The sequence below is a fragment of the Cornus florida genome, unplaced genomic scaffold (genome assembly GCF_030987335.1).
Source record: "Cornus florida cultivar Cherokee Brave unplaced genomic scaffold, ASM3098733v1 CherokeeBrave_3.0.0_Hap2_Chr06, whole genome shotgun sequence".
In the NCBI taxonomy this organism is placed as follows: domain Eukaryota; kingdom Viridiplantae; phylum Streptophyta; class Magnoliopsida; order Cornales; family Cornaceae; genus Cornus; species Cornus florida.
The window spans coordinates 9409860-9430623 of NW_026775576.1; the positions used below are offsets into that span (position 1 = coordinate 9409860).

The 20764-nt window shown below is 39.2% G+C and overlaps 1 protein-coding gene across 1 annotated transcript in view; it reads left to right on the forward strand.

Annotated features, from left to right (window-relative positions):
- The window catches only part of LOC132311092 (DEAD-box ATP-dependent RNA helicase 32), a 55331-nt gene extending 46118 nt beyond the window's left edge, over window positions 1-9213 (forward strand). Inside the window, exon 8 of the mRNA XM_059808820.1 lies at window positions 8641-9213. Within this exon, the coding sequence (XP_059664803.1) occupies window positions 8641-8981 (341 nt within the window). The 3' untranslated portion in view covers window positions 8982-9213. The remainder of the gene's footprint in view (window positions 1-8640) is intronic.
- The last annotated feature ends 11551 nt before the right edge of the window (window positions 9214-20764 follow it).

The following is a 20764-nucleotide window of genomic DNA, read 5'->3' on the forward strand; positions in this document are numbered from 1 at the left end:
GATTGCCGCTGGAAAAGGAAGCGCTGAGGGTTTTGACATGGGGCAAGAAGTATTGGGGTGTCATACATGGTGTTTTCGCTTCGGGTGTTATGGTTTGAGGAAGAAAACCAAGCACCGAAGAATCATCTTGTTTAGGATTTCGTTGCATCTTTGGTGTTAGAAGCTGTATGAAGCAATTGGGGACCTCTGTGGTGGGTTCTAGGATGTTGAGGCCTTTGAAATGTGTGATACCGAGCGGATTGTCATTACGGTGGTTGATGGTGGAGTAATCCCAGAGTCCATCATCGTGGAGGACAGGTGTTGGGCTGGTAAGATCTCGTTGACAGAAGAGATTGCTCCCTCTATTGTGCCTTCTTCTTTGTCCTTTGTCGGGAAGTCTCCTGTGGCAAGGAAAAGGAAAGGACGCATGATTCGTAGCTTGGATGTTGGCTCGGGTTTTTCTTCGACACAACAGGGATATGAAGCAGGGATGGATTCAAGGTCAGGGACGGGTTGGGTTGCATGCGCAGAAGGCGAGTGGAAAGGAAAGGGGAGAGGTGAGTGATCTGAGCCGTCCATGTGCCATGATCCCAGATGCTTCATGTTTAATGTGCAAGACAACTGTTTCCTCACGTGGCCGTGCATATGAGAGGTGAAATTTTGAATTTACAGGCTGCTGGCCTTGATGGGGTTGAGCCTGGATGATTTGGGCCTCTTATTACTTCTTCTAATTCTAGGCCGGGTAGTGGGCGAGCCCAGTCACCCTCCGCAGATGTTCGAAGAGGAAGGGATAGGCCCATGCTCAATGGTTTAGAAGCTGCTTCTGAGCCAGCTCTTGTTAGGCCTGCTTCAAGCCTTTCTTCTAATGGAAAGGACATTGAGGTGTTTTGTGGCCCAAATAATGGGCTCTCTGTTTCTATTAAAGGAATGAAGCCCAGCCCAAAGGATAGGAGGACGCCCATGGATAGGCGATCAGCCCAAGGCCATGTCCGTTATTCTTTTCAGAGGATTTCAATGAGGCCATCTTTGACGCCGGATCATTTTGTTGAAGGGAGGCAATGGTTGCGTTCTGATAAAGAGAATTGGGTAAAGGTTAGTTATAACAATAATAGCTTAGATGCGACAGGAAGATGTTCCAGCACGGTGAATGTTGCTTAGGGCCGGTTTCTGATAACAGATTTGGACCATTACAGTCGGACTCGATGCGTGATTTCTCAGACGATGGTAGTCTAACCACAACGGATGGCAGTCAGAGTATTCCGGGCCTATTTAGAAGACATAGAAGGCGATGGTCAAGCAAGGATTAACAGAAATGGGTTGCCCGTAATGATACATCATTCGAACTTGGTATGTACCCTGTTTCTCATCCTCAGAGCTCTCTTTCTGCTCCTTCTATTCCTTCTTGTGGGGTGTCGAGGAGTGCAATGGGGGAAGAGAATGATGGATTATTGGGGAAATCTCGGTTGCTATTGTCGGCTTCTGAGGAAGAGTTGTTTAATTTAGTTTCGATCAATTATGTGGGTTTCGGGCTATCAGAAAGGGATGCGACATCTGGGAAGGAAGTGGGTGACCTTTGCAGTAGGGGGGATGCTGGTGGTCTCTCGGAATTTTCTTCTCCGGCTCAGCCTCCTTCTGGTAGGGGGTCGGGGTGGTTGTCTGGGGTCTTTGGGCTTGTGCAGATTGGATGGAGGGACTCTGAGGACGTCACAGTTGAATGTTGTGTGTTGGATTTCTGATAAGATGACAGTTTGTGTGGGAAGGGATGTTCATATCACTCTTTGTGACGAGTTGGCTGCTTTGTTGGTCAAGGAGCTGAAAAATTATGGAATCCTAAATGATGACCTGCATAACTTTTCTCTGGACACTCAAGCTGATAGGTCGGAAGGTGGGTGTGATAGTGCTATTGACTGGTTATCGTGTGTTGGTGAGGAGGAGGGGTTGGAGGATGGTGAGGGATGTGCGGAGAGGGAGGAGCATGTTGGGCCTTTTGATTTGATCTTGTGGGCAAAGGAGGACCTCGCAAATCTTGGGGTGGTTGATCCCTTGGCTGTTGTGAGACCGGAAGGCGTGGAGTGGGATGTTGTAAGGCAGGAGTTTACTAATCTTGGTAAGGAGTAGGTGAAGGAGAATATCGGTGTTACTAGTGAATTGTTGGGTGTCTCCTTTGAGGGCAATAAAGATCAGGCCTTGTCAGTCCTTTATGTGACGGCGGAGGGGAGAGAAGGGGAGTTAAAGAAGAAGTCCCAGAAGGGGAGTAGGAGGAGGAATCCCTCTTGTTGGAAAGGAGAGAGGGCGGTGAGAAATCTGATTTCTTATGTCAATTATAGGGGGAAGGAGGGGATGGTGAGGGAGAGGGAGAGGGAGAGAGTGAGGGGTGGAAGGAGGAGTAAAGGGGAGGGGCTTGACATTGTTTCCTCATGAAGTTACGCCTTATTTTTTGGAACGTCTGTGGTCTCAATGATCCGGATAAGAGGAAGGTGGTGAAATTGGCTGAGGAAATGGGGGGCTCATGTGGTTTGTCCTCAAGAAATGAAGGTTGCTTTGATGATGGATAGGGTGGTTAGCAGCCTATGGGGAGGAAGGTTCGTGAAGTGAGGCGTTGGACGCGATTGGAACCTTTGTAGGCATTCTTGTCATGTGGGTTAGAAGATGGTTGTCGAGGGTGGACACTTGGAGAGGGAGGTTCTCCATCTCTTGTGCCTTCTTACTTAAGGAGGATGGCTTTAAAAGCGGGCTTTTTCAGGGGTGTATGTGCAGTGGATGATGGTGAGAGACTTTTGTTATGGGAGGAGCTTAATTTAGTCAAAGGGATATGGTCTCTTCTGTGGTTTGTGGGTGGAGATTTCATCGCTGTTAGGTCCCCGACAGAGAGATCTACAGGCGGAAGATGGTCCTTGGCTATGTCTCAGTTCTCAAAATTCATTGATGGACATCATCATAACCGTTGGAGGGAGTGGTCTTTACTTGGTCTAGTGGTAGGGATTCGCCCACTCTCTCCCGTCCGGATAAGATTATTTATAGGGATTGGGAGGAGAAATTCCCGGATGTTGTTCAGGTGGCTTTGGCTAGGGTGACCTTTGATCATATCCCATTAGTCCTGGATTGTGGGAGCTTGAGAGCTAGAAGTACCCCTTTCATATTCGAGAATATGTGGCTTAGAGCAAAGGATTTTTAGGGGCAGGTTCGGTCTTGGTGGGAGGAAGCTGGGGTGGTTGGTACCCCAAGTTTTGTTTTAGCTGAAAAGCTTCGTTTTTAGAACACTGAGCTTAAAAGATGGAATAAGGAGGTGTTCGGGAACTTGGAGTGGAGGAAGAATAGGGCTCTTGCTGAAATTGCAAAGATTGATCGGATGGAAGGGGTGGGTGGGATTGTGGAGTCTCAGCGTAGTTGGAGAGTAGTTTGCCAGGTGGAAATTGATGAGATTGCTATTATGGAGGAGATTTTGTGCCGTCAAAAATTTTAGGCTTTGTGGCTTAAAGGAGGAGACCGCAATACGAAGGTCTTCTATAGGCTTGCTAATGCCCATAGGAGGGGCAATCATATTGGGCGGGTTCGAGTGGATGGGGTGGAGTTGTGTAGGGAGGAGGAGGTGTGTAGGGGGATTGGTACATTCTTTCAGAGACTCTACACTGAGCCTTTTGGGTGGAGACCTCGCCTTGGCGGCCTTCACTTTGACTCTATCTGAGCGATGGATAGGATGGGCTCGAGATCCCTTTCCCTGAGGAGGAAGTTCTGAAGGCTCTGAAGAGCTGTAATGGTGACAATGCTCCAGGTCCGGATTGTTTTACTATGAGATTTTTGTTGGATACATAGTTGTTAAAGGCTCAAGGCGGACAAAAAGCGCAAAGGCCTTCTGGAGCCAGAGGCGCAAGGTGAGGCGCTCGCCCAACTGAAGCAAGGCGCACGTTGAAAAAAAAAAAAAAACAAACCTCACCCAATAAAGATTCAATAGTATATATAAAGATGCAAAAGTTAACTAAATCAATTACTTAAGTTCAATATTCAACATAAAGATGCCAAAGCCAACTAAATCTACTTGAGTTCAATAGTGAATAATCAAACATATTAATATAAAGATGTAAAAGTCTAACTAAGGAGAATTATGAGATAAAACTAAAACAAAAACAGGATTAATGATCACTCTAATAGTCTAATGAAGTAGTTCAAATTAGTTACAGGATTAAGTTTAAAACTAATTTTTTGTTTTTTAAATTTTCACTTGGAATCCTATTTGACCAATCAATTAAATTGGGAAAATGAAATGTTGAATAAAAAAAATTGAGATTGAATATTACTCTCACTTTTGATTTCAAACATTGTTTCAAAGTAAAATTAAGTAGTTTACTACTCTACTGTGAAACTCCTAAACTTTCAAATACACACAGTCAAAGTTTAAATTTTAAAAACCAATTATGGGACATCAAATGATTTATGTATAGTACCATTCATGTTGGAGGTCATAGAGAGGTAGTATAAAAAATGAGATTGATTCTAATAAATTAATAATTAAACAGCAAGTTTCAGAGAAGACAATTTTTTTTCCTTGAATTGAGAGGAGAAAATTTTGGAAAACAAAAAGTAATTGAAGCAAGTTATTTTTAATTAGCATAAAAATAGTGTTTTTAATAAGAAAATCAAGCAAAAGAAAAGGAGGTGTAAAAGAAAAGGCCAGTTATAAAAGGGTTTCTAGAATTTTGCTTCTGAAGAGACGTGGGAGTAAAAGAAAAGGCTAAGGGAAGTTATGTAACTTATGTCTCTACGTGGCAGCAAAAGAAAAGGAGGAAAGGTTGAAGTTGAAAAAAGAGAGAGAAAAGAAGATTATTCTGCTGAGAGAAGAGAGAGAAAAAGAAGAGAGAGGGAAGGAGAGAAAAAAAGAGAAAGAGAAGAAGAAGAAGAAGAAGAAGAAGAGAGAAAAAAAGAGAGAGAAGAACATCTGAAGAAGAGAGAAGAAGGAGGAGAAGGAGAAGGACTTACCTGGAAATCACAAGCTTCCTCTGTCGGCAGAATCGCAAACTTGCAGAATTTTGCTTCAAAGTTTCTCAGCCCTAGCCCCCCTCCTCTTCGATTCACTTTTACACTTTCCTTTTTGCTTTTGCTTTTATTTTATTCTTTTTCTTTTTGTAAAGTTGCTAAAACAGTAATAATAACCAAATAATAAGTAATAAACAAATAGCAAATAGTAACAAATAAAAGGAGGCGCGCCTTTTCTACGCCTGGGGCCTCTCGCCTCTTATGTAAAGGCGCACGCTTGTTCAAAGATCACCGCCTGGGGCCTATACAGGCGCAAGTCATGCGCCTTGTGCCTTAGGCGCGCGCCTTAGGCGCGCGCCTTCGGCGCTTTTTACAACTATGGTTGGATAGATGGGAGGTGGTAAGGAGTGAGGTTATGTGCACTTTTCATGAGTTTCATTCTTATAGGTGGTTTGAAAAGTTGCTTAATGCATTTTTCATTGCCTTCATTTGTAAGCAGGGTGGAGTTTTTGATGTTAAGGATTTTAGACCAATAAGTCTGTTGGGTTACATTTATAAGCTTATTGCTAAAATCCTTGCTTTGAGATTAAGGGAGGTCCTGGATGGTGTCATCTCAGAGTCCCATAACGCCTTTGTTGGTGGCCAGTAGATTCTTGACTCCACTCTCATTACAAGCGAGTGTGTGGACTCCAGAGGTGTTCTTGGACTGTTATGTAAGCTTGACATCAAGAAGGCTTATGATTATGTTACTTGGAGCTTTTTGTTGTATCTGATAGGGAGCCTGGGATTTGGAGAAAGATGGAGGAGATGGATAGAGGTCTGTTTTTCCTCTGTTAGATTTTTTGTTCTGCTGAATGGGTCTCCTACCGGTTTTTTTTGGTAGTTCTCGGGGTCTGCGGCAGGGGTATCCTCTTTCTCCATTTTTGTTCATCATTGTTATGGAGGCTCTTAGTAGGTTGTTGAGGAGTGCTGCGGAGCGGATCTGGGCCTCATTAGGGGCTTTAGGGTGGGTTCCGATCTGGGTCATTAGATGGAGATCTCTCATTTACTGTTTGCGGATGACACCCTGGTTTTTTGCGATACGGATGTGTCTTGAGATATTTGAGGTGTGTTTTCAAGCAGTTTCTAGGTTGAAAGTTAATGTGGGTAAGAGTGTGCTTGTTTTGTGGGGGAGGTCGAGGATTTTGCTTCTTTTGCTGAGGTTCTTAGGTGTGAGGTGAACTTCCCTATTTCTTATCTGGGTTTGCCTCTAGGTGCTTCATCGAGAAGGGTGGGAGGGTGGGAGGATGGGATCATGTGATTGAGCGGGTTGAAAGAAGTTTGGTTGGGTGGAAGAAGCAGTATCTTTCGAAGGGCGGGAAGGTTATTCTTTTGTCGAGCCTTCCAACTTGTCTCTTTTCCAGGTTCCTTCCTCTGTTGTTGATAGGATTGAGAGACTCCAATGGAATTTTCTGTGGGGTGGTCAGGGGGAGGAGTTCAAGTATCATCTCGTACGTTGGGATCATGTTTGCAGGCCTCTTCAGGTGGGAGGTCTTGGCATTAGGAGATTGGCCCCCTTCAATATAGCCCTCCTTGGTAAGTGTTTGTGGAGATCCGGTAGTGAGCTGCATCGTTTATGGAGGAAGGTTATCTTATGTTGTTTTGGGTAGGAGAGAGGCGGGTGGTCGTTTGGCCGGCCAGAGTTGCTAACGGTGTGGGAGTGTGGAAGTTTATTAGGAAGGCCTGAGCTGAGTTTTGTAAACACATCAGATTCACAGCTCGGAATGGAAGGGATGTTTGGTTCTAGGAGGATTTATGGTGTGGTGATTACCTGATGTCTTGTTCTTTCCCCAGACTTTATAAGATTGTTGTTGATAGGCATGCACTGGCGGCCGACTGTTATCAACTTGATAGCTGTAGGTTTACCTGTGATGTGAGAGTTCGGCGTTCCTTTTAGGATTGGGAGTTGGACAATGTTTTTGGCTTATTTAATCTTTTATATAGCCAGAAGGTGGATGAGAGGATCTGATTATCTACTGTGGGTGCCTTCTCCTCAGGGGAGGTTTGATGTCCGTTCTTTATTCCGTTGCCTCTCTGACTTTCGTGGGCTTATCTTTCCTTGGAAAACAGTTTGGTGATCTAAGGCTCTGCTTAGAATTGCTTTTTTTGTTTGGACTGCAGTTTGGGGTAAGATACTTACCATGGATAATCTGTGGAAGATAAGACATATTACATAGTTAACTTATGCTGCTTGTGTAAGAGGGATGGGGAGTCTGTAGATCATCTTCTTTTGCATTGCCTTGTGAGCCACAATTGTTGGAGCCTAATTTTTTGGAGGGTGATTAACCTTTGCGTTTAGTGGTGCCTTTGGAGAGAGCGGAGTAGAAGATCTTTCAATGGGGAGGAATCCTCCATTGGGGCCTTGAAATTTCATATTATTAGCTCTCTTTTTAGTTGGGTGACGGGGAGAAATTGTAAATCTATAGAGGAAATTGCTGATTTTTTGGGGTTCCTTTGGTCCCTTGGGATCCTCTATGTGGCTTTAGCCGTTGTATAGTTTCTGGAATGCGTTCCTCTTTTGAATGCTTTCTAATATATTCTTACTTATCAAAAAAAGTGTTAGAGAAACATAAGGCAAAAGAGAGAATTGGGGTAGGTGGGGATGTAATGCATGGGGGAAGGGAAATCTGACATTTATGACTATTATTAATGGGTGTAATAAGGTATTTTCACATGAAATGAATTTTCTTTAAAGTATTGTTAAATCAATATAATTTAACGGCTGTCAGCTTACTAATGTCAAAAGGAGAGGTCTTTGTAATTTTGGTCAACCTTGATACCCGAGTGAACTAACCTCAAACCTAAGGAAGTGTAACTTACCCTAAATTCATATATATATATATATATATATCTATATATTTTATTCCACAATGTTGCTTCAGAAAATTCTTTAATTTTGACAAATTTAAATCACTACCAAACGGTGTAGCCCATTGATATCTCTTTTACTTCCAAAAATGGAAAGTTGAGGGTTTCAGTCCCCCATAGGGCCAAAATAGGTGTTTGACTTATTTGTCAAGACAAAAAAATTAAATAAATAAATAACAAGACAAAGAAAAAAAGTACTTGGCCTTTTAATGTATAACTATAATTTATTAATACTTGATTCGTGTTCTAAAACTGGAATACATTGCTTATTAAAACGGATCCTGAAAATCGACTATACCATTAACTTATATTTACTTCAGTAATTTGGATGTAGCTTAGAAGGTGACAGCTTGCCTGGTTGGTAAAATCTCAAGGTAATCTACCAGATCTCAGTATCGAATTCCGCCTTCATTCAGATTAGTGGTGCCTTCATTCAGATTAGCGGCACCACAAGTACAGGTGACAGGTTGTGTAGTTGGTAAAATCTCTAGGCAATCTACTAGATCTCAGGATCAAATGCCGGCTTTATTCAGATTAGCGGTACCACAAGTACAGGAGGCTATCCAATCATGTGGCCTACCCGTTGCAACCACCAATAAATATATTAGAATATAATTGTAATTAAGATTGCTCTATGCCCATTGCAACCACCACCCCAGGAGATGAAACAAACTGCTTATACACCTAAACTATGGTTGTGCTGAATTAGTGTGTGTATCCTATGTGTTGATTTCATACCGGTCTTTGATATGCCTCTAATATTTTGCTTTATTTATTTTGCAGTAAATAGGAGATACGCAGAGATGAGGGAAGAGATGAAACAACAGGACAAGGAAGACAAGCTTAGAGACCGTCAGCGCCGCAAGGAGCTACGGATGAAGAAAAAGATGAAGTGGAAGAGGCAAAGGGAGGAAGAGGATGTAGAGGGTGAGGATGATGGCTTGGAGTCGGATGGAGAAGCAAGTGTGAAACGGGTAAATAAAAGGTCAAAAATATATTTTGACAGTGACAATGATGATGGTGAAAGAAAGAAAGAGGACAAAGTGAGTCTGAATGCTGACTCCATTTCTTTGGCAGAGCAAGAGGAACTCGCCCTTAAATTATTGGGTTCCATGAACTCATAGATTATATAAATCTCTTTAACTTTTTGTCATGTTAAATGTGTTTGATTGCAGCAGATTTGGATAAATAGAGGGACTTACAAGTTGCATGGACTCTTGATTTTGCGCATGCTCTTCGCTACTGTATATGCGTGACGGGGTGTAAAATTTAATGATGCACATTTCTTAATTGCATTTAGACCAAATCTATATCATTAATTATTATTCATGGTTTCTTTTGATTTTTCCTCCTTAATGGTTCTGCTTGTGAGAGCTTCGATTTGCTTGTTTTGCTTCCTTCACTTACCGTGCAATTTCACTCTTTTATTTATTTATTTTTACCTTGGCAAGAAATCCACACGGTGTTGGAAAAAAGCCTAAGATTTAGGTTGACAATTTATTATACTCCTCCGTTAATAGTTGTCGAACTTGAGAATGAGTACATGATAATTATCAAAATGTACCTAATATTTTATTATTTTATAATTGTTTTAAGTAATCATTTCATATATGAAAATTTTAAACAACATTTTTTTAAGAATGTAGAATAAATATATAGATTTCTTGCATTTTGTTAAAAAAAAAAAAAAAAAAAAATTAAAATACTAGTTTTTGTATTTTAATTATTACTAATATTATGTATCTCCCAACGAATTATAACTTATAACACTTTTTCTAGTGCTTATGAAAATAAAATTTTATTATTCTAGAAAATATATAATAGGACTTTAACATAAATACAAATTGTAAATATCATAAATCTAGACAAGTGGAAAGTTGACATATGGTGAGTTATAAGGGAACTTGCCACACCAGATTAGTTCTGGCAACGGGAAAAGGAATGCTACCTTGTAGGTAGTTCCACCTAGCTACTCAAGTCTTAAGTATGGAACCGTTCAGATGCTGATACGTGGCACTAAAGAATGAATTAAAGGTGGAAGGGATTCAGTGAAACACAAGCTCACCATAAGAACACATGGGGTCCATTACTACCACATGGCAATCATCGGGATAGCCATGTGTACCTTTGACCTAGTCATCAAGAATGACAACTCCCCACTCCTATAATATTTCCTAGTTTGTAGGAGTCACTCCAAGAAAGACATGCAACGGTTATGGCATATATGGAATGCCAAAAATAGACTTAGTCATTGAAGGATGTAAAATACCATTCCTAAAAAGTCTCCTATGTTATAGGAGTTGCTTCAGAAATCATGCAACTGCTATATGGAAACTTCCAGGATATTTCAAGATTAGGTTGACCAAGTAAAGAAGGAAAGTAGGAACGTGGTGCTATGATTTCTCTTACTTTGTAAGGAAGTTCCAACAGCCATACAACCACTATGTCCAGTTCATTGAATTTTCATGCTGAATTAAAACAAACTTATAAAAATAGAAACATAAAAAATGGGGAAGCGTATTGTTAAACATTAATTGACTCTAGAGGGGAGTGAATAGAGTCAATGACCAATGTTTAAATTTTGCAACTTTAAAATCTAATTAACAATTATGTAATAATCAAATAAGATAGACAAATAATTCAAAACATAAATGTAAGAGAGCTAAGGATAACAAATTGCAAACAATGACTCGGAGATTTTAGCAAGGTTCGGAAACTCCTACTCCTCGGCTCAAGATCCCTCTTGAGACTTCCCAATCCACTAGAACTTCTCCTTAATGGTGGAGAGCAAACCTTCACATGAAACAAACCCTTGCTTCTCTTCCTTGCTAGGAGAACACCCTTCTCCAAGGCTTCTTTTGGGTCACACCAACCCTTACAAGTTTATAACAATGTATATATTTGGAATACAAGATAGAATCTCTCTCAAGATAGATGTACAAATGTAAGCTCATAACTAGAGTAAATATATGAATGAAATGAAGCTCAAATCTCTAAGATGATATGAGAGAATGAATGATCAAATAATGGCCTTGAATGCTCTAGAATAAAACTCTTCAATGCTTTTCAAATTGCTCTCAATAGTTGTGTGTATGTAACACAAGCTGCAGCTCATATTTATAGAGAGAGGAGCACAATATAGCTGTTGGAGATGAGGTATGAATAGTCCAAGTTTGCAGGTAGCCATTTGATTTGAATTTGACTCTGTGTCGGTTGGTTGATGGAGTATCTTCGGTTGGCCGAAAGTCCCTTGTCAACTGACTGATCCTTAATCATCAGTCGGCCGAAACGATGGTTGAGAGACTCTAGCTCTCTGTTTTCATGAATGCTTCTTGTCAATCGGCTGATGAATCAATTCGGTCGGTTAATGGATTTATCATGAAATATTTTCTTCGTGAAACCCTTATCGGTCAGCTGAACCCTCATGTTCGGTCTGCCGAAAGTCTTTGAATGTGAACCTCCTTCTCTGTTTCTTTGTGCTGGGCTTTCAAATACATATTATGGACCATATGTGATGCTATTCAAACTATGAAATGAGGAATGAATGATCCTAGGATATGAACTTCATAAGATTCATAAATTACTTTAACATTTAAATCTAAGGCGCTCACCAAACCTATTTGTGTCGGCTGGCTGATGGAGTATCTTCGGTCGGCTGAAAGTCCCTTATTAGCCGGCTGATCCCTAATCATCAGTCGGCCGAAACGATGGTTGAGAGACTCTAACTCTCTGTTTTCATGAATGCTTCTTGTCGGTCGAGTGATGAATTAATTCGGTCGGCTGATGGATTTATCATGAAATATTTTCTTTGTGAAACCCTTATCGGTCGGTTGAACCTTCATGTTCGGTCGGCCGAAAGTCCTTGAATGTGAACCTCCTTCTCTGTTTCTTTGTGCTAGGCTTTCAAAGACATATTATGGACCATGTGTGATGCCATTTAAACTATGAAATGAGGAATGAATGATCCAAGGATATGAGCTTCATAAGATTTATAAATTACTTTAACATTTAAATCTAAGGCGCTCACCAAACCTATCTTCTCCATTTGAATCATCGGTCTTGATTACTTTTCTTCTCCGTGTTTCATCTTTGAAGCTTGGGATAGAATGATTTGTCTTCTTTTGTCCTTGGAGTGCATAGAATGTATCTTGCTTGACTTTACCTTTCCTTGTTTTCTACTTCATTTTTAGACTTCAAATGACGAACTTGTTATATGTTCTCAAGTCAAATATTATTCCTTAAAACATCATTAATGTTTTGTGATTGTCAAAATTAGTCTTAAGGTTAACAATCTCCCCCTTTTTGATGATGACAAAACATTGATGTGTTTTAGAAATAAGTGGAGTTGCATTTAAAAAAGCTCCCCTTATCGTTATGCACATTTGTACTTTATAGCAAGGTAATCACATGACAGTTTTAGTTTGCAACTGAGAATAGGCATTATACATTTTAACCTCCCCCTATCTTTGTGCACTTCATATTTAAGAAATAGGCAATAAGCATATACAAAGATACATATAGAACCAAGGTAATTTTTTCATTAACATGATATTCAAGGTTGAGTGCATATAGACATGAATTTCCACAAAATAAACAAATACATCAATAACTACAGCAACAGCTTAAGCCCAAACACCACCAAAATAAACCAATGTTCAACAACCTATCAACCACATCTTTTCCCCCTTTTTATCATCCTTAAAAAGAAAATATAGCATGGAGAGGTTGAAAAGACTGAAAAATAAAGTAAGATAAACCATATTGTAAGATAGAGAACAGGAACCCAAGCGGAAAAATCCTCAATATGGAGGAAGATCGGCACCCATACGCAGCTCTCGGAGATCCTTTTTGATGGCGTCGACATCACCCTCAATAGTGTCAAGGCGACCAACCATATCATTGACCTTAGCTTCAGTCCCGTGAGAGATACTAATATGCTCGTGAAGAAGATCATTTTGCTACGTGAGAAGCTCGAGAATAGCAGGATCGCTCTGTGGAGGCGGCATAGGGATATGAGGAACAACTGGAGGGGGGTCATCATGATCATCATCTTCTTGCGCAACAGGAGCTGGAATATTAGGAGGGACAAGAAATTCCCCATTGTCCTAAAGTTCTCCTCTTTCTAAAGCCTCATTCCAAGCCCTCTCAATGGGATTGAACCAATGCCCATCACTGTCCATTTGAAACCCCATTAACCCAATAGTAGCGGATGTGAGTTTGTTTCGGGGTCCTTGATCCCTTTTCACTTCTCTCCCAACGGATACCCCCTTAGCAAGAAAAATACGACTCAAGGGCACGGCATAAAAGAGATGTTTGTCTTCACTCCTTTGGCAGTCATTGATATGATGAAAGATAAGGAATGCAAGATCAAAATCCTTACCATTTAGGATGCACCAAATGAGGAAGGCCTCTATGTATGAGACATCCGAGCGACCTCCGAATTTTGGAAGGATTGCATACATGATGATGTTGTAAATGACTCGAGCTTCCAAAGTGAGCTGTTTTGCATGAACTTTTTAAGTGTTGGTGATTCTTTCATTATAGCTCATTTGGCGTATGGCCTCAACCTCATTAAAATCCTCCCCTTGATACCATGTGAAGGTAGTGAAATATTTAATGGATCCTATGGGTAATCCGAGAATTGTGCGAATGGTAAGGATATCTAGGGAAAAGCTAGTACCGGAAACAAAAGATTCCATTTGCAGGGAATTTGGTTTTTTTTCAAGATGTGTGTAGAAAAGACGAACTATGCACGGATAGAATGGAATATTCATGGCGATAAATTGACCCAACCTAATGGCATCAAATAAGTCATAAGTATTGAGATGAAGAGCCTTACACTCGGATTTGACAAGACTTTCCTAGAAGCAACTTTTCTATGAAGAAACTTTGTGTCATACAGATTTTTTATGGCTGGGTTTTTGAAAAGAGCAAGGTTGGAAATGGGTAGGGACTCGGTGTTGCTAGCCTCAGCTTGCTCAGGGTGACTATTTTTCTTTCGCTTGCTTTGAGAGTGGGTGGGGTTTTTCCTAGGCTCAGAGGATGACATGATTTTGTAAGGATTTGTAAAATGACTTTTGATAGAAAAATAAAGTGAAACCCTAACCCAAATCAACTATGACAGAGTTCCAAACCAATTTTAAAGAAAATCATAATGAAGACAGAGATTTTAGTAAACCTTCGAATGAAAATCTTGATTTCATTTGGACAGAATGAAAACCCCCAATTCAATTTTGATAAAATAACACTGAGAATTTTGTCCCCGAAATTAGGAACATACCGGAAAAGAACAGAACAAGGACCAAACAGAAGGTCAAATCAAAGAACAGCCCATGAAGCATTGAAGGACAACTCCAGAAGTCTCAAGATGAACTGAAGGAACACGAAACCACGAACCGAGATAACACCTCACAAGAATCGGCACGTTAACTCAATGTCAACCACTGAGAGAATCCCAAGACAACGAAACGTTGAAACACGATAAAAAAAGAGAGTGACAAGGCAGTATGAACAGTGACCAGAACTGGCCCACACTTACTCGTCAGTAAGGTAGAATGACGGTATAAGGCACTAGTTCATAATATGCCCCTAACTAGGTCAACTCGGAAAAACCTATCGATACGGATGACATTAATGTAAGAAACGATCATTACCAAAAGCACTACGGGAACCAGGCATTTTGCGAGAGTGGGGTATGGTCCAATGATGTCTGGCCAGACCATTTTGGCCAATCCCAAAGCTCTGACAATAATGTCATAGGCACTGTTACGCTTAAGGCCTTAAATCCCTAACGCTGGTGTAACTAATGACTCCCACATCTGAAAACGCGACAACAACAACAGCAGTCCCGAATCCATAGCCTGATAGGTTTGTGCCCTTAAGCTAATGGATTGGACCCACAAAATTGAAAACATAATGGAATCCCAATACTACACGAAACAAGACAACAACGAAATGGATAGCCCCAATGCTAACCGTTACGAGACATCAACAAGAAAACCCTTAAACCAAGATGCCAACGAGTTCGATAGAAACTCTACAGGATTCTACCAGAACCTTAACACAATGCCCCAAGTCTCCAAAGATAAGGAAGAGTAATTAATTACACCAATGCAATTAATTACACGAAACCTCTCATAACCCAACCGTAGCTCGTAAGAGCCGTCCAAGGTAACACAAAAGGAATCCTAGGTCATCACACCTATCCAAATCCCGAAACCATCGCCTTAAGAAGGCAAGACACAAGAACCTTGCCCTAAGGCTCACAAGGTAACTCCCGACTCTCCAAAGGAAGGACTTGAGTCAATCCTGACTCATCGTCCCATGACGCTAGAAACAAAGACCTCAATGGCATCATGACATCAAGACCACTGTGAAGTCCTAAGAGATGACATCGACACCTCCAACACCACCATGACTACATCACGAAGAGACAAAAGAAAATGAGACTAAACGGTGCCTCCGTGGCCTACGTCTCATACTGCCAGACGGATACTACAACTCTACGCTCACTCAAGCCCTAAAGAGAAGACTCTGTGTGAGTCAAGACTGTGACGCTATATGCGTGAAAAGGAAACGAGATCAATAATAACACGAGTTATTATGATCAAATACAACTCACACTATAAATGCACCAAACAAATAGCATGTCAATGTATGCAACATACGGTTATGCTAAAACAGATAAGCATACACAACATGCTAAACAGATAGTGGAAACTTCTAGGCACTTAAACACATAAGCACATATCAAACTAGGATGCTTTTAAATATATAAGCATACAAGTACAAAAAAAAACATGTCATCATACTGAGCATGTTATCAAAAGGCACGTAAACATGTTATCAAAAAACATGTGCACATATCAAAACAATTTAACAAAAGCATGAAATACACCCAAAGCCCGTCGTCCAAGGTATTCAAACCTAGGAGCTCTGATACCACCTGCGACAACCCTAGATTTTTCAACCCAGTGTGTCCTGTGATGACCCGAAGTGGATCCAAAATGCAGAAGCAAAACAAAAACAAGTCCATAGAGATGTACATTATCCCTAGGACACAAGAATGGACTTTCAAAGAGTTTTGAGGCTCAACGAAAGAAAAACGAAGACAAATGTGTCAAAAACCTACCAGAAGAAGGACCAAGGGTAAAATGGTCATTTTACCCTAAGAGGAAGGAATTTGACTTCCAACAAGTCAAATGAGGTAAAAAATGTAATGACCCGGTCATTTTCCTCCCTTTCATTTTTCTCAAATTTTACGGATGAATTTTTTTCGTTTAATTTTCTTTTTTGAGTTCTGTTTCTCGTCACTGGGTGTCGTCTCGAGTGCTTGGAAATGGTTTTCGAGACTCTTTCATTTGGATTGACAACTTCCTTTAAGGACCGAGTCATTTCCACATTTTCACTTTTTCGACACTATTCACCTTTCGTCTTTTTCCCGTTTGTCACTTTGTTGGCACAACCTCACTTTTTGTGTTCGGATTTGATTCTGGTTTTGCATGCATCCATGTTATTTAAATTCCATGCCATGTGTATTTTTGCTTTCCAATAAATGCATGCCATTAGTGCACTTTCTTCTTTAGGGGTGTGGATGCACACTTTCTTTGGAAACTTCTTGTTTTTGGGGTTTTAGTGTAATTATGTAAAGTAGTTATTTTTCGTCTTGGAGACCATTTTTTAATTTTGTTTGGAAGATATTTTCAAAAAGGATCTTTTTGCAATTTTTGGAGAGTGTGACAAGTCACACTTTCATAGAGCTACTTGTTGGCATTGGGGTGGAAAGACTTGGATGCATCATCTTGTGACATTTGGAGGGTGGAGATTCACCCACTTGTTGGCCTAGGATTAGTGCACTTGTTGGTTAAGATGGTTGACAAGTGTAGGCTTAAGATTAAGCCTAGGAAGGCGCCATTGATTTGTGACAAGTGTAGGCTAAATTGGTCTTGCATTGTGTGTGTGTGAGAGGTAGTGTAAGAGCACATAGTGAGTGGAGGATTACTAGATCCTCCACTCACCATTTTTCACTTTCATTTTTTTCATTTCCTTGTTTTTCAAAACCCTAAACTAGCCACTATTGGAGAAAAGCTTGTTTAATAGCTTAATTCTTCATTTTGGCCTCCTTCCACTCACCTTAGACCATTAACCTTGGGAGACAAAATTTTCCTCTCACTCTCCTCTTCAAAACCCTTGTTTTGTTTTCCATTTTGATGCTTTCTTGCATTGGATTCAAGGGGACCATTTTGCAATTTAATTTGGAAGATATTTTCAAAAAAGACCTTTTTGTAATCTCCTGGAGCCACTTGTTGGCATTGGGGTGGAGAGACTTGGATGCATCATCTAGTGACATTTGGAGGGTGGAGATTCACCCACTTGTTCACCTAGGATAGGTGCACTTGTTGGCTTAGATGGTTGACAAGTGTAGGTTTAAGATTAAGCCTAGGAAGGAGCCATTGATTTGTGACAAGTGTATGCTCACAAATTAGTCTTGCATTGTGTGTGATAGAGATGTAGTACAAGAGCACATAGTGAGTGGAGGATTACTAGATCCTACACTCACCATTTTTCACTTTCATCTTTTTAATTTCCTTGTTCTTCAAAACCCTAACCTAGCCACCATTGGAGAAAAGCTTGGTTAATAGCATAATTCTTCATTTTGGCCTCTTTCCACTCACCTTAGACCATTAACCTTGGGAGACAAAAGTTTCCTCTCACTCTCCTATTCAAAACCCTTGTTTTGTTTTCCATTTTGATGCTTACTTGCCTTGGATTCAAGAGGAACAATCCTCTTTTGAGGTAGGGGGTGTTATAGCTTATTTATCTAAGAGTTTTACTTGTTTTTGTAATGAAAATATAAGTTGTATGCATGTCTTATGTTAATTTGAGAAATAAATGATTAAAAGGTAGCTTGCATATAACTTACTTTAGACTTGATTTATGGCATGACCATGACTTGATCTTTGTTGTATATTAATTTGGGATGATTTAAATGAGTTTTCAAATCTAGAGATTTAATGAATTTAATTTGATTTAAATTCTACTTAATTGTACCTTACTTGTATTCTATTTTAGACTTGATATATGGCATGACCATGACTTAATCCTTGTTATATAATTATTAGGGATCATTTGAATAACTTTTGAAATCTAGAGATTTAATTAATTTAGATTAATTAAATTCAACATGATGTTATCTTGCTCATTTTTCACTTTTGATTTAATACATGCAATGACCATGGAATGATCTTTCACATATGTTATTTTGAGAATTTTTGGACAACTTTGATTTCTAAAGAAATTAATTAATTAGGTTAATCAATTTCTACTTAGTGTTCTAATGAATTAGACTTGTATTTCATGGGGCTTTTGTCTTTCTATCATGTATCATGACTTATTGCAACTTAGCTTCATTAATGTAGTTGATGAACTTGCACCCTTACATTGAAATGATTTAATTGTTCAAGTGTTGTTAAATAAATCATTAAATCATTAATCTTATACTAGTGGTATGTTTACATCAAATGGATTTTATGTGCTATATATCCTAGTTTGTAGTCTATGTAAATGCATACTATGATTTCTTGACATTTCACATGCCATGGTAGTTGAGAACTTAGGGCATGACTTGTGTGTTTCCAAAATCTCGGTTGTGCATGAAATGTGTTTAATGCATTACTTGTACCTTGATGCTATATTGACTTGCACAACTTGTTGATTTTGGAAACTCGGTGATATCAATCAAGAAATGACATGGCTAGGACTTGGTTCTAGTACGGGAGATAAAGAGCTCCCTACACTATAGTGCGTACTAAGGGACGGTACCCATGGGTTAGTAGCCCTAAAGTGATCCCAAGAGTACAGTTTTCTATAGTGCGCACTAAGGGAAGGTACCCATGGGTTAGTAACCCTAAAGTGATCATAAGAGATAAGAGCTCACTCCACTATAGTGCGCACTAGGGGAAGATACCCATGGGTTAGTAGCCCTAAAGTGATCCTAAGAATATGGTTTTAATCCGGCAATATCCAAGTATCCATATTGTTTGATTTCACTTTTTAAATTTCTAGTTGCTATTCCTTGAAGATTTAAAACTCTTTTCGTTTAGTTGCATTGATATTATGCCTTATCCTTGATTTCACGCCTTGTCTTTGTCATGTTAATTGAATTGTTTCAATCTTGTTAATTTTCTTAGTTATCTTGTTTCATGTTACTTTATGCTATCATGACTTAGGAATGATCCTATACATGTAACTTGACTTAGATTCTAGGTGGCATGGACCATACGTAATGATTTATATCAACATGCAAAATCTTTAAACTCTTAGATTTCAAGTGTTATCTTTTAAAGATCTAAGAACCTTGTCGTGTTATATGGAGTATTTCTTACCTTGTTTAATTGCATAGACATTATGCTTACTTCGTGTATTTAGATCTCATTTAGTATACTTGAAATTGTGCACTTGCTTATTGTATCTAGATTCCATTTAGTATACTTGTGTCTTGTATACTCCTCTTTTGAGCTTCTTCTCTTCAGTGAAATGCCGTAGTGCCTTAGTGTTTTATGTTTGACTTGGCGAGGCCTTCGATTCTACCAATTAGAATCTTGTTTTGGCCATTTCTTGAGTTTGGATTTGAAGTCAAGTTGTGATTTTTATGAGGCTTCCTTGGGATTCTTGTTCATCGTGTTGTCCCCGATAAAACTCCGAAGTTTCGTCGGATTCGGAGCGGTTTCGTTTTGGTGGCTTTTGAGATTTTCATCTCAAATTGAGGTAGGGGGTGTCTTAGGTTTATGTTAATGTTGTATGGATGATTTTAGAAGCTTTTATAACTTGTATGCATGATTCGGTTTAAGTCCAAGAATTTAATTTAATTAATTTCTATGGTTAGGATTTAATTCTCATGATGATATATAACTTGGGATTAAATTGTGGCATGCTAGTAAGTTTAGCTTTGATATGTTTGCTAACATTTATTAAATTAAAATTATTTGAATAAGAATTGCATTTTTTATTTAATAATTATCTTTGGTGAAAGTTTAATTCTCATGGACGTACCTTGCATGAAATTAACTTGTAATATACTTTTAAATTAAGTCTTAGCATGTTCTTTAACATACCTTAATTTGAGAGCATTTGAATAAGTATGAAAATCTAAAGATCTTAATTAAAAGGATTAATTAAAATCTCTTTTAAAGGTTCCATTGGCTTAATCAAGTTTTTAATTTGATAATTGTGATGACGAGGACTTGTATACTAGCATATATAAATTTGGGACCATTTAGAGTTGTTTTAGAAGTTAGAGATTTAATTATTATGTTTTAATTAAATTCTACCTTATTGTATCAATGGCCTAATTAAGTTTTTGAATTAATATATGTAGTGATCAAGTTATGTTGTATAACATGAGTTAATTGGGGATCATTGATTTGGGACTTGAAACTTAAAGAAATTAATTAGGTTATGTAATTAATTTCCGTTTCTATTGCGTTAATGATTTTATCATGTGTTTGACATTGCTTATATGTTTAAATCATGATTTTGGACTTTTATTAGATTCTTCACTTTATGCTTTCAATATTGAATCATATTGTTATAGCGTGTAACGAATCGCACATTGAAGATTCGACGTGTGATGTTATTATAGCGTGTAACGAATCGCACTCTGAAGATTCGACATTGTCATCCTATAGTAGTTGTGGATTTAGAGCATGTATTGTGTGGTTACAACCTACTTGCGCATGGAATGTAGTTTTGTGCTTTATATATATTTCGTATACAAGTTGTTAACTTATTTATTTTTGGAGTCGTGTTACAGAGACATGGCTAGAGTTTGGCTCTAATGCGGGAGGTATGAGTTTTCCCTATTTATAGTGCACACTTAGGGTGGTATTCCCAGTGGGTTAATGCCTGA